The sequence below is a fragment of the Anabrus simplex genome, chromosome 11 (genome assembly GCF_040414725.1).
Source record: "Anabrus simplex isolate iqAnaSimp1 chromosome 11, ASM4041472v1, whole genome shotgun sequence".
Lineage (NCBI taxonomy): Eukaryota > Metazoa > Arthropoda > Insecta > Orthoptera > Tettigoniidae > Anabrus > Anabrus simplex.
Window position 1 is genome coordinate 132098590 of NC_090275.1, and position 15216 is coordinate 132113805.

At 41.1% G+C, this 15216-nt stretch overlaps 1 protein-coding gene across 1 annotated transcript in view; it reads right to left on the minus strand.

The window, feature by feature from the left end:
* Positions 1–892: 892 nt before the first annotated feature.
* mRpL17 (mitochondrial ribosomal protein L17) overlaps positions 893–15216 on the minus strand; it is a 71428-nt gene continuing 57104 nt past the window's right edge. Inside the window, exon 3 of the mRNA XM_067155273.1 lies at positions 893–1237. Within this exon, the coding sequence (XP_067011374.1) occupies positions 1086–1237 (152 nt within the window). The 3' untranslated portion in view covers positions 893–1085. The remainder of the gene's footprint in view (positions 1238–15216) is intronic.

Below are 15216 nucleotides of genomic sequence, written 5' to 3' on the forward strand. Positions count from 1 at the left end.
GTAGAGTCGTCTACAGTATTGGCTTTATTCCCTGGTGTGCAATTTAATGCATCCCTCAGTCCGACTCATTGGCTGAATGGTCAGCGTTGAGACTTTCGGTTTAGAGGGTCCGGGGTTCGATTCCCGGCCGGGTCGGGGATTTTAATTGCCTCTGATTAATTCTTGTGGCCCAGGATCTGGGTGTTTGTGTTCGTCTCAACACTTTCCTCTTCATATTCAGACAACACACTACACTATCAACCACCACAGGAACACGCAATAGCGCTTACATCCCTCCATATAGGGTTGGTGTCACGAAGGGCATCTGGCTATAAAACAGGGCCAAACCCACATGTGCAACACGGTTTGTGAAAAAGAAACAAGAATTTAATACATCACTCACCCCTCGAGTCCATAAAAATTATTTGCCTATTTTCTCCCTCAGTTTGCCTCACACTTCATTCCTGAGGGTTTTTATGTCCCGTAGTTTACCTCCAATTCTGTACAAATCAAAAATAGCCTATGTAAACCCCCTGTCCCCTTTAAATCATAAAAATAATTTGTAGCTTAGTTTCTTCCACTCCCCCCCCCCCCCCCCCTTGAACATAAATACTGAATTTCACAAATTTATGTGCCCATATTGCTGCAAATGTTCTTAGTCACTTGTTTATCTATTTGGAAACAAATGGAGACCAGAATCTTTTAAACCGCTATGTCGTACCGAGTCCATCGTCGTGCTAACATTTAGCTGAGAACTCGAATCAGCTACAGATATCAGAATATTTTATGTTTGCCACAAACACCCCCTGATACAGGCCTGCCAAGCTTCTTACCAACAGAAACAGTTTATTGCTGGATATGAAGTGCTGCTTGCAACACGTATCCGACACATATATTAAAAAAGTTGTTGGTATCTCGTTCCATAACAGAAGGAACTTTATGATCAACTAGTTAGCATACAATATTGTACAGAAACATTATGTACACAATTGAAGTTTTCACCAAACACGGTACTTTCAACACACAAGTCCTGAAGGGAACTTTTGACCCTGGAGTTTCTGAAGACTGTTGGATGTTCGTTGGGAATTTCCTCGGTCCAGTACCCATCACGTCTTTGCTCCTTGTTGTTCGGAAAGATTCTGTGCCATCTCGAGGTACTTCCCGGCCCGATATTCTCTCCGAGCCTCGTCCAGCAGAACGTTGTGCAGCAAGTTACGATTAGAGCTAGTGTCAGGTTTCAGTGGAGGATATGGATTTCCTAAAAAAGAAATTGACAGCATTATGAGTTGTTTCCACACACAAAGGAAAATATGCATTCGGAAACCTGTAAGTACTCCTACTAAACCTCACAGAATAAACAATGTGAAAGGAAATCTGAAATATTGCAAGTTAAACAAAGAATAACATATCAACATTCAGTCTGCAAGTCTCTGTCAATTAACTAAGCACCTCCATAGTCCTGTATTTCCGACATCGTTTGGTCCCACATCTCTTATGGGGAACACTATTCCCGTATAGGACACGAGTGCACAGTGGACGGTGTTCTTATATCATCCAGGCAAAATTTTCCCCCAGTGTTTAAATGCAGCTCCATGAATCCCATATATTTCCTATGTGTTGCTTTGTTGCTATTTGCTTTACGTAGCGCTGACACAGATAGGTCTTATGGCGACAATGGGACAGGAAAGGTCTTGGAATGGGAAGGAAGCGGCCGTGGCTTTAATTAAGGTACAGCCCCAGCATTTGTCTTGTGTGAAAATTGGAAATCCCGGACAACCATCTTCAGGGCTGCCAACAGTGGGGTTTGAACCCACTACCTCCCGGATGCGAGCCCACAGCTACGCGCCCCCTACCGCACGGCCAACTCGCCCGGAGTCGTTTCTTCATGCTACAAAAGCACTCTGTGTGCTGTGTTACTGTATTAACGTCTCCCAGAGTGACACTTTATTGGGAGAAGTAGGTTCAGAAATGCATGACAGTAACAAAGACCCTGCTTATGAACCAAGTTTATAGCTGCATTATTTTACTCCGAATACAAATGATAGAAATTTGGGTTTTTTTTCTTTTTTCGTTTAGACAATGTGTACCATCAGCTAGAGCATCTGACCCGGAGTAGATGGAGAGTGCTTACCTATTCTGGTGGTTGATGAGCATGGTGTACAACAGTGAGCAGAATTAAGTACAGTTCTGTGAATGCTTGGCACCATGAAGTACTTCAACAAGAAAACCTTGACTGAGAAACTGAAGCACTGAACATAATGTCTGTCCCCAGTCACAAAGGGCTCAGGCAGAAACACTGGAAGCCATCACAAAGGTGATCATTTTCTGCTCTGATATTCTGAATGCAAGTGAGATCTTACACTGGTTCTTTGCTATACTTTTGTAGTCTTTCACTTTCCACATTAATGCCCTATATATCATAATACTTGGTAGGACAAAAATAACTTCCCTCTTGTGCAGATCCTTCTCTACCTAATCAGGAAACATGTAATTATGCCCTGGAAGAAATGCTAGAACTTCTAGTAGTGTCCAGCATAGTTGAGCAACATTCTTGTTTTGCAAAGCTGCTATCAGTGAACTTCATTAACACTCTCGCTAACAAGCCCGTAGATTTAAGGCTCATTGAAACGAATGTTATTTTTTACTAAGCGTTATTTCTACGGGCCTGTACATCAGAGGATTATGCCTCGTACTGTTAGTAACGATACTGAACAAAAGATGACACTCCAGTTGACATATTTTCAATGCTACGCCTTTCTCATGACAGTGGTATCGTGCCATTTTACAGCGCGCATGCGCGAGTCAAAATGACAGTTTATCGCGGCGTGATATTGAGGATTGTTTCACTAATACAGATGACGAAGTGGATGATCTGGAATACAAGGAATTAGATGCTGGTATATCTGATGGTAACCAAACCAAACCCCATGGCACTACAGCCCTTGAAGGGCCTTGGCCTACCAAGCGACCGCTGCTCAGCCCGAAAGCCTGCAGATTACGAGGTGTCGTGTGGTCAACACGACGAATCCTCTCGGTCGTTATTCTTGGCTTCCTAGACCGGGGCCGCTATCTCACCGTCAGATAGCTCCTCAATTCTAATCACGTAGGCTGAGTAGACCTCGAACCAGCCCTCAGGTCCAGGTAAAAATCCCTGACCTGGCCGGGAATCGAACCCGGGGCCTCCGGGTAAGAGGCAGGCACGCTACCCCTACACCACGGGGGCCGGCTATATCTGATGGTATGTACTTGAAAAAAATACTATACAATAAGCATGGTATAACTAAATAATGAACATTTACAAAACAGAGCAATTTTCTTCACCTCCAAGCAGATTTTACTGAAAGCGCTGATCATTCAAATCAACTCCAGGCAAGCATAGTTAGTGGTTTGAGTAGTTTTCTCCACAACCAAGAAGTATGCTGTCAGGATATGCCACGTTTACACTGCGAGAAGTAAGAAATCAAAGCGGAAAAGCTTCTCGCAAAGGAGACACGCCACCAGTGTGAGCAGTGAAGTGTTGCGCTATGTATAGACATGCTTCAAAGCTTTATTACACAAAGATAAATTACTATTCCGTGTAGTAATGTACCTGTACCTATAACTAATAATAATGGTGTAAAACATGCTAAAAATACAATCCATAGTGTGCCTGCCCTGCGATGTAGGGGTAGCATGCCTGCTTCTTACCCAAGGCCGCGGGTTCGATTTCTGGCCAGGTCATGGATTTTTTACCTGGATCTGACAGTTGGTTCGAGGTCCACTCAGCCTACGCGAATACTCCAGAGGAGCGGCTACAGAAGTCGTCTGTACTCCTGTGGAGCAGCCTAGAACAACACCTGGCAGTAGGTATATAATGCCTGCCTTTGGGAGTAGCGACCGCACCTATATTTGGTATGGTACTAGGAAATCAACCTCAGGAAAGGTTAGGGTGTCCCCTGCTTAAAGCGATGTGCAGTTATCAGGGTACTGGGGGAACTGGGTGACCAGAAGATAGCAATAGTAAATCTTATGACCCCGACAGGAAAGGCGGAGGAAGTAAGGAGAACGTGGGGCTGAGGAGGAAGAAACTGAGAGACTATATGGAATGCACCCACCAGACTTTCTACTTTTTGGTTTGAAACCAGAGTTTTGAAAAAAAAAAAAAACCAACATAAATCAAGTTTCAAGTTTGTGGAAAATAGGCCAACAAATTCCGTTTTAACAGGTAGATTTTCGGGTTTGACATAACATTAGTGGCGATCGGGACTAGACGTGAACAAAGCAGTAATTTGAAATGGATAAGTTGACTAATGAAGTCAAATAAATATTAAAATATATTTATTCCACCTATTCAATATTTATTTGACTTCATTGTACATTTCAATACGGACCAAAACATAAGAATTACCGGTATAACATGTAAGTTGACTAAATCGAGAAAACCAATACGCGCTATGTTCACGAAAACATACGATGCGGTGATGGCGGAAACACACCCCAACAAGGTAAGATTGCATTTTACTAAACTAGAACAACTAGTAAACGATGTGAAAGATGCTGAAACCGTTACTTCAGCAGCTACACTAAACACAGAAAGGGAGGAAAGAAAGTGCAATTACACAGTACCAAAAACCACTACACACTCAGTGAAAAATCAGCTGAAACTACGCGGATATCCGCCGATAACGACACTAGTAAATATCAGTAGGGCCAACTAGATGACAATAAACCAGGAAGGTGGGAAGGAGCTGGGAACCTACCAAGGGCATGGAGATGGCTTAGGTTGCAGTTTCTGAAATAATCAACCGTGATCCTTAATTTTCAAAAATGTTATTTACAAAAGACTTTTACAAATGAATTCTGAACAAATTCAGCCATCCGGAAGTACCGACACATAACTATAGTAAAATACAACTTACATGTTCTGCTGAGACACACCAATTATTAATACACGTTCCTTGACAATAGCTTCCTACAAGTTCCAAGAGTCAAGCAAATACAATACATCTAGTTACCAAACAGTTTGTACAATACAATTTAGAAGGTAGGAATAAACGTAATATGCAATTACAATTTACAGTGAAGTTAAACGTAACTTTCAAAACTCTCGCGTACATCACGTGACATGGAACTACTAGATGCAAAACCCCAAGGTAAATATATTAAACAACAATTTACATGTTTAGCGAAACAAGGAACGGGGAATGCCTCGAAAAACAAACAGGTAAGCCCAGCTGAAAAGCTAAGGCATCTGAAATAACTGAGTGGCGAATCTAGGTGACGTTAGGGCAGACTCCTATATAAAAAAAGCAAGCGACCATTACAGGAAATTTAAGGTGGATCAGAAATCGAGAGTGCTTACCCCAAAGTGGCCCATCCCGGTAGCGTCAAAACTTCGGACAACCAGACAGACCACGAAATGCTGCCTCGCTCACTATAAAAAGGGAACCTTGGCCTTGGAGTAGCCAATCAGAATGCAGGGGCCTGCCTCTCGCCACCCAGATTCACCAATCACAACTCTTACTTCAGTTGCGCTGTTAAAATACTTTCTCAAATACATACGATCGCGAATCTTCCATTTCCAGAACGGTCAGAACATACTTTCTAGAATACATAACCAACAAAAGGCAACACACCCTGTTTAAAAATTTATGTGACCACTTTCTCGACAGTTCCAGTAAATATAGAAATGAAATCGAATATTTACAAATACCATATGTTACCAAAATATTACCCTGTACAGGTTAGGTCGTTACATGGAATACAAATAAAACATATCACCACACTTCAGATCATACAGTAAGTACTACTTAACAAGGTTTATAGTAAGTACTACTTAACAAGGTTTATAAATAAAATTTCCTGTAAAGACATTCCACTTCCAATATATTCTACACCTGACATCTCCCACCCCTCGAAAGTCGAGCCACGCTCGACCATTAACATAATTTTACAGGGGAGAAAGCGATCAATTTATAAAACGTTCTCACATAGTATAGATAGTAAAGACACATGACCCTAACAAACATGATTTCTTTCTTGAAGTTGACTTTCTAACAATAAACAAAACAAACTGTCACTACACCAAAGATCCTTTTAGTAGCCTGGAGTTTACAGTTTACCAATAATTTTCAAAAATAATAAAGGTGTTCATAGATCCACCTATTCAATAAATATCACATAAAAGTCCACACGGATAGTCACACTACACTTCAAAACGCCTTCTGAACCTTTTACAATTGCTTTGACAATTTCTACTCTGTCCACCAAAGGATGTACACTCATTCCTTCTGCCCATTGTTAGTAATCCAAAACCTTCTCGCTTTCTAGTCAGACAGTGTTCAAGGCCTCCTTAGTCAAGTTATGGACTAAGTATTTTGCACCACTTTTCCACACCAGTCACAGCACAGCTAGGCCACAGGTTCTTGCTGATGATGCGGCTGCCAACACGGCCGTTTGTCGCCAGCCTCCATTCAATTTCAGTCCAACCCAGGTAGCTATGTAAATTGCAGTCCAGTGGTAACTTGCACCAAATAAGCAGATGGGCGAGACACCGTCCAGTCAGACTGCCACCATTAGGAAGTTCGTCACAGGATCGTGGTGCCGGACAGAGTGCACCTCCACAGTTGGCACTTCAGGTTGCCGTCAGAAGAAGCTGGTCACTGCAGCCACTGTAACATAAACAAACCGCAGCAGACAGGAGAATACTTGAGGTAAAAGTATGCTGCTGGGCTCAAAGATCTTGCGTAGAGTCACCCAATGAGTATGACAAGTTTACGGTGGGGGTGAAAGGAACTACAGGAGTTTACCCTAAACCTGAAAGTAAGGGGAATAAATTCCAAGCAGTGACCCTAAACTAAAACCTACCTAACTTATAATACTAAATCCAACACACTAGAGGATACCTAAAGTATTTACCTACACAATTACTTACTACTTTACAATAAACTTATCATTATCTTATAATAACTAAACTCTTACAAATAGCTTAGAACCAAATCTACATGGTCACCAACAATAATTTACTCCTCCCTACCTGACTTAAGGTACCTTCACACGGGAGAGATGGACTTGCTGATCCTTTTCCTTTCGGGTGCCCTTGTGAAAAGGTCGGAGTACAGGTTAGGTTAGGACTAACGTTAGCCTGCAACGTAACGGGCGCAGACAACCTCATTTGTGAAAGGTTCTCACTAATCTGAGAGACCATCGGGGCATTAACCGCTTGTGTAGGGGTTATGCAACCTAAAATAGCACTTGATACCGGTGGTGCTAAGACAGTGGGGTGGTTTTGCACCATTGCATCAGAACCGGGCTGATTAACAATAGAGGGCAAACACTGAGCCACAACAGAATTACCAGTTACCACAGGAAAACTTGTACGGGTACCAACATGCAAAGGAGATAGATCATTAGAATGACTTACAGGTGTCCTAGTTCCAGACAACGAAACAGAAGATCCCAGGGCAGCATTAGTCACCTCAGACTCCTGAATAACACCAGCACTAGGTGTTAGATTGCACACTTGAGCAGCAACAGATGCATCACCAGAGTTAACATTTTCACAACCTTCAGATGGGATAGACACTTGGACTTCAGACACTGTGTTATTTAACTTATTGCCTTCAAGCAAACCACTGATTCTGTCGAAAATTCTTGAAAACTGTACTAGTAAGGCTTGACATTCCGGCCGCTCAACTTCCGGCAATTCGAGAGACAACAAATCCTAAATTCTGTCCAGGTAATGTACTAACTGCCCCTTAACCCGCGCTAACTGGCAACGCGAGGGCTCAGAAGCACAAAAGGACACAAGGATGGCATTAAATCCAGCTAACTTATCTTTAACCACGGCCAAAGACTCATGCAACTCGACCGTAGTTAACTCGGGTATGGTTATAGGTAAGTTAAGAGACTGTTTCAATAGGCTAGTGTCGTCTCTGACATTGCCTGTTGGATTAATTTTTCGAATACAAAGTTCATACACGAATTCTGCTTTTCTCAAATGAAAAGGATTAGGAACAGCGCGAGCCATCCTGACGGGTAGAAACAAGATTTCAAGCGATACGCGAATCACAACTTTTACGGTGTTTTAGGTTAGGTGTGATCACGGTTCACTTTTCTTCGTCTGCAACCTAGCACTTGCTTCAGCTACCAAAATGTAACCGTCACTACAGCGGTTACACTCAACAAAACACTAAACACAGTAAAGGGAGGAAAGTAAGTGCAATTACACAGCACCAAAAACCACTAGGATTTCCGCCGATAACGACGCTAGTAAACATCAGTAGGGCCAACTAGATGACAATTGACAATAAACCAGGAAGATGGGAAGGAGCTGGGAACCTACCCTAGGGCATGGAGATGGCTTAGGCTGCAGTTTCCGAAATAATCAACCGTGATCCTTAATTTTACAAACATACATACATTGTCATTATAGACTGTTATACCTTTCAGCGTTCAGTCTGCAAGCCTCTGTGAATTTACTAAACGTCACCATAATCCTCCACTTGCAACTAGTGTTGTGGCCTCATTTAGTTCTATACCTCTTATCTTTAAATCGTTAGAAACCGAGTCTAACCATCGTCGTCTTAGTCTCCCTCTACTTCTCTTACCCTCCATAGCAGAGTCCATTATCCTCCTAGGTAACCTATCCTCCTCCATTCACCTCACATGACCCCACCACCGAAGCTGGTTTATGCATACAGCTTCATCCATCAAGTTCATTCCTAAATTAGCCTTTATCTCCTCATTCTGAGTACCATCCTGCCATTGTACCCACCTGTTTGTACCAGCAATCATTCTTGCTACTTTCATGTCTGTTACTTCTAACTTATGAATAAGATATCCTGAGTCCACCCAGCTATCGCTCCCATAAAGCAAAGTTGGTCTGAAAACAGACCGATGTAAAGATAGTTTCGTCTGGGAGATGACTTTCTTCTTACAGAATACTGCTGATCGCAACTGCGAGCTCACTGCATTAGCTTTACTACACCTTGATTCTATCTCACTTACTATATTACCATCCTGGGAGAACACACAACCTAAATACTTGAAATTATCGACCTGTTCTAGCTTTGTATCACCGATCTGCCATTCAATTCTGTTGAATTTCTTACCTACTGACATCAATTTAGTCTTCGAGAGGCTAATTTTCATACCACACTAATTGCACCTATTTTCAAGTTACAAGATATTAGACTGCAGGCTTTCAGCACAGTCTGCCGTTAAGACCGAGTCGTCAGCATAGGCCAAACTGCTTACGACATTTCCACCTAACTGAATTCCTCCCTGCCATTTTATACCTTTCAGCAGATGATCCATGTAAACTACGAACAGCAAAGGTGAAAGATTACAGCCTTGTCTAACCCCTGCAAGTACCCTGAACCAAGAACTCATTCTACCATCAATTCTCACTGAAGCCCAATTGTCAACATAAATGCCTTTGATTAATTTTAATAATCTGCCTTTAATTCCATAGTCCCCCAGTATAGTGAACATCTTTTCCCTCGGTACCCTGTCATATGCTTTCTCTAGATCTACGAAACATAAACACAACTGCCTATTCCTCTCGTAGCATTTTTCAATTACCTGGTGCATACTGAAAATCTGATCCTGACAGCCTCTCTGTGGTCTGAAACCACACTGGTTTTCATCCAACTTTCTCTCAACGACTGATCGCACCCTCCCTTCCAAGATGCCAGTGAATACTTTGCCTGGTATACTTATCAATGAGATACCTCGACAGTTGTTGCAATCCTTCCCTTGCTTATAGATAGGTGCAATAGGGATGTATAGCACTGCTGTTATAATGGGTAAGCGCAATGCGCTAATCATTTGTCTCCTCTGTACTCATGCTGCTAAATATCCACGAATTTAAGTTGTAGTGATGGGTCGAACTAGCTCTTTTGAGGGAGCTAGCTCATTCGCTCCCGCTCCTAACTGAGAGTCGTTCAAAAGAGTCGACTCTTGGGAGCGGGAATGTAGGAGCGAGCCGAGGAAGTCAGAGGCCGGTCTCCGCTCCAGGTTCGTTCGTTCATTCGTTCATCCGGTTTAGGGCAGACGGCTCTTTATGACTTCCGGTCGCTCTGTATGACTTCCGGGAACGAACGATATAGCGCAAATAGTTTATATTTCCCACAACAGATGGCTAATCTATTAATTAATTAATACTCTATTAACGGTAATGTCCAGTTTAGAAGGCTACTCTCAAATACAATCTCTACTGTATTTGCTATTTATGAAATAAAACAAATGAACAACTAATATATGCATTCCTGGCAACATTGGCAATTAATCTAACGATAAAGCTTCATATACAATAACGAAGAAATGTTTAACAAATATGCAGTATTAATGGATTACATCTAATATTACTTTGCTTATGTTCCTCTCTTCTTAAAATGATGCTTTTCAAGACTGAATGCACCGTGACGAGACGTATGTTCATGATATTGGCAACACTCACACGTTAATAAATAATTGTTTATAAATGTAATGGGATGTTACTATAGTATCTACTAAGCCATGAGTTATTGATTCATAAAAGCCCAAAATAGTGTGATTTTACATTTTCTAGATAAATCATGATCCCGTCTTTATTTGAAGGGGCGAGTTGGCGCAAGATAGTTCACCTTTCCCACAACAGACGGCAAAACTATGCCCAGTTTGGCACGCTACTCTTGGAATAAAACAAATGTACACTGCTGGCAACATTCGCAATTAATCCAATGATGAAGTTTTATACACAGTAACGAAGAAACGTATCACAAATATACAGTGTTGATTGATGACATCTAATATTACTTTGCCTAAGTTCCATTCACCTTAAAATGGTGTCTTTCAAGATTGAATGCACCGTACGGGACGTATGTTCGAGATATTGGCAAAACTTCCGTTCGACCCCGGCAGTCTAGATAAGCATAAGAAGAATCTCTATTCCTGTTCACGTAGTTTACATTTCACTCAAAAGATGTCATCAAAATATCCTCCTTCGTCTGGAGCTACAGAAAGTTTCTCACTAGACTCTCCGCGTTTAAACAACAGATTCTTTCATGCATTAATGCAGCGTAGGAAACATAACTGATTAAACGCGATCTTTAACGAAAATAATGGAAACTACTATCAGCACAAATGTACATATAACCAAGTATACTACAGTACGCATAGCATTTTGCCTTTTTTTTTCGCGTACAATATGGTCACACTCTCTTCTATTTTTTTTTTTCAAGAACGATTGAACCGTATGAGAAGTATATGTTCGATATATTGGCATTTCTTACACTACATACTTCTTCTTCTTCTTCGACCACTTTTCCTACACTTGTGGGTTCGCGAGTGCGAACTGTTCCGGAAATGTGGATTTGGCCCTGTTTTATAATAAATAATGTCATTGGCTTTACGTCCCACCAACTACATTTACGGTTTTCGGAGACGTCGAGGTGCCGGAATTTAGCCCCGGGGCAGTTCTTTTACGTGACAGTAAATCTACCGATACGAGGCTGACGTATTTGAGCACCTTCAAATACCACGGGACTGAGCCAGAATCGAACCTGCCAAGTTGGTGTCAGTAGGCCAGCACCTCGACCGTTTGAGTCACTCAGCCCGGCTGGCCCTGTTTTACGGCCGGATGTCCTTCCTGACGCTAACCTTATGCGGAGGGATGTAATTAATATTGCGTGTTTCTATGGTGGTTGGTATTGTGGTATGTTGTCTGAATATGAAGAGGAAAATGTTGGGACAAACACAAACACCCAGTTACAGAGCCAGAAGAATTAAATTCCCGACTTGGCCGAGAATCGAATCCGGGACCCTCTGCAGCGAAGTCCTCAATGCTGACTATCCAGCTAAGGAGTCGGACTCCTTATACGTTAATAAATAATTATTTGAAAATGTACTGCGGTATACCTACACTTTGGTATGAGTTATTTAGCCTATATTTTAAAGCCAAAACTAGTGTTATTTTCTATTTGCCTTAATTCGATTTAAAACTACGGTATATTATTTTATCCACTGTACCGTAAAACCGAAAGATTTTGGCAATATGTTAATTCATAACTACGACCGCATTAAAGAAACAGGTGAGGATTTGTCAGAGTATTTCTTAATCATTTCAGACAATAAAACTACGCCGTTTCTACTTGCCGAGTATTATCTTCAGTATTCTGGATAGTTACTATTCGTGCTTAGTTGAGGTTAGTTAACCCGAACTTCGTGTCGTTTATTTGCTCCTAACCTACTGGATCTATACTAGGCCCTACATCCTTCATAGATTATGAGTGCATACAGGAAGTGAACAGGTAAGTATTGCTCAATAACATGTTGTTTATTTCATTTCATTGTTTCGTTAGGTTGCAAGTTGCCAGAACTATGGCACAAAAACGTACCTAGCACACAGACCTCAACCACTGCACTCAGAGCACTGACTTTGACTGAATGCGAGAAGAGGCTAGACTGTACCTGTAGACTGGGCAGCCTATAAAAAAGAAAGCGGCTTCTGTATGTCACGTGATTATCTGAAGCATGGTATTGGCTAGAAATGAACGAGAGTCGATGTGACGAGCTAGCTCTTTCTTGGAGTCGCAATTGATAAAAGAGTCGGCTCGTGCTAGCTCTCAGGGAGCAAGGAGGGAGCTAGCTCTTACAAGAGTCGACTCTCAATGAGGGAGCTAGCTCTCTCCAATGAGTCGTTCAAAAGAGTCAGTTCGTTCATGAACGACCCATCACTATTAAGTTGCTTAAATTGTTATTTTCTAGAGATGGGATCTGATTCTTTTAGAAGAACGGATTCATTTGAACCGATTCACTAAAATGATTCGTTCATTTAATTCGTTCATTCCAATACCGCGTGACGGAGAGCCGAAAGCGAAACCATGGACTCAGATGAACCATTCCGTTATGTTCTTTATAACTGCTACTGCTTTACATGTTTACAGGTTACAAGAAGTGAAATGTTCAAAGTATAATAATAATAATTGATAGCATTTTAACAAGAGTAATATCCTTTTTAGAGGTTACAGTTGAGAAATGCTACACAACTGTCTGACTAATCCTTTCCAAACTTAAGTAGCTACCATTCGAAACTATACGAGAATCTAATTTGAAATTTATAGTAGATATGAACATTTTTGTGGCCATGTTTCACACGTTACTTCGCAAGAACAAGAACGTGAGCGGGAACCTTGAAGTAAACTTAACCTAACATTTCGCAACGAGCTGAAAGTTGAGTGTAGCTTAAAGTTCCGAGAAGTGTGTGACTTGAAACTACGTGATAATTTCTTATTTAATTTTTTTTTTTCCTGTAAGGTTAGGTTAGAGTATTTGACTTGTGAACAGGACTTTTAGTTCAGGTTAAATAAAAAATAACAGAGTCGTTCTTCACAAGTAGTCATTGATTCAAAAATGGTGGATACCCGATTTGGCGATATGAATCAGAACGAACGAGGAACCAAGGAACGAGTTGCGGCTGCCATCTCTCGATTCAGATTTCGATTCACAAACGAGTCGATTCATTTCGCTCACTGAATCATGATTCAATCGTTCAGTGCAATGATTCGTTCATTTTGAATCACTCGTTCAGAATCTCCCCATCTCTATTATTTTCGTGACTATGCCGAGCTGTTGCAGTGTTCCTCTTTGAAAAAAATCAGGGAAGCCCATTATTTTTCGTTTCACCAGTTTCCACAAAATAAAGAAATGAGGACGAAATGGTTACATGCTATTAGAAGGAAAACTTTCGGTGAGAAGAATCTTACCGAAAATATTAAACTGTGTTCCCATTATTTTAAACCCCGTGATTTCACGAAAACTTTGTTGGGTAAGTGCGATTTACGAAGGGAAATAATTCCTATTTTCAACCCACAAACTGATTAGGCATTTTGATAACCAGGGAATTTATGCATTTGTATTTAAAGGTGAGAGAGCAAGATTAAATCCGATCGCTGTTCCATCGCTTTTTCCGTGGACCATGAACACAACAAAAACAAGGAAGAGGCCATACACCAGAAAATTGCCGGATTACCACGATAAACCTACAATATCGGAATATGCAGAAATAACCTCCCTTGAAGTACGGGAAGAAATCGTGAATATACCCGAAGAAGTAAATGTTACATTTGTGACTCCCATTTTCAAAGACATCAGCAATCAAAAAACACTACAGGTAATTTGGTTGTTGAGCAAACAATGCGTAATCCTGATGCCATATTGCGCTATACAGGGTTTGTAGACGTCCAACATTGTACCTAAGCTGGCGTTTGCTGTTCTGGGAGAAAACAGATACAATTTACTGATATTCCCTCTTGAACCCAGACTTTGTTTCTTCTTGACAGTTATGAAGCTAAGGACCAAGAAATCTGACAAAGAACTAGGCCTTAACTTCGGAATCCATAAAACTACTGTTGGGAGAATATTTAATGTTTGGATTAATTTCATGTACTGCCAATTTAAAGAATTGCTTTTAGACAGAAATACCCCTCGACTAGAGTTATAACTGGTGCAACAGAGATTATACATAGCAAAACTTGTTCCAAGGGCATGCATTCCACTTTCATAGGGCTAACTGGCCTCAACCGTTTGGTAGAGGGATGCTGAAAAGTTTATACATTTTGGCTGCATGTTTCTGAACACTGAATAATACCAGTCTTGTGGAAGTGCTCTAATGCGTAGCTTACAGCAGCAATATGCTTACAACATGCCTTAGGGCCTGCTCCAGCAAAACGTTCACATTCCCCTCCTATAATGTCACCAGGTAATCCTAAAATACGCTTCACATTATAGGTCTTATGTTTTGTGTACTCGGATTTCACAACACTGCATTGTAGAATTTCACCCGATTGAAATAAACCTTTTATAAACAAAACACTTTTCACTGAAAAGTCTGTATCTAGCATAACACAATGATTTGTTGTTGGAAACAGGTGCTCCATCTATTTCCGATTTCCTAAATATGAAGTAATCCATCAGGTGCAAATATGTGATAGTGATCTTCACCTTATGGCTGATGGCCAAATATTCAAAGGAACCGGCACTGGGAAACTCAAGAATATTCACATGCCTTTGGTGGTGGACAAAGGCTGTATCTTCAGTTTCATGTAAGCCATCAACCTAAAAAGAATACATGAATCAAAGTCTATAAGCAAGGGGAGCAAGTGCGTGTTTAAATATATATTTATGATTGAAGTCTTGTGGAGGTTCATTTATATATTTATCAATGTACAATACTCAAGTAATTGTAATCTTCAGGAAAAGGCATGCTGAAACGTA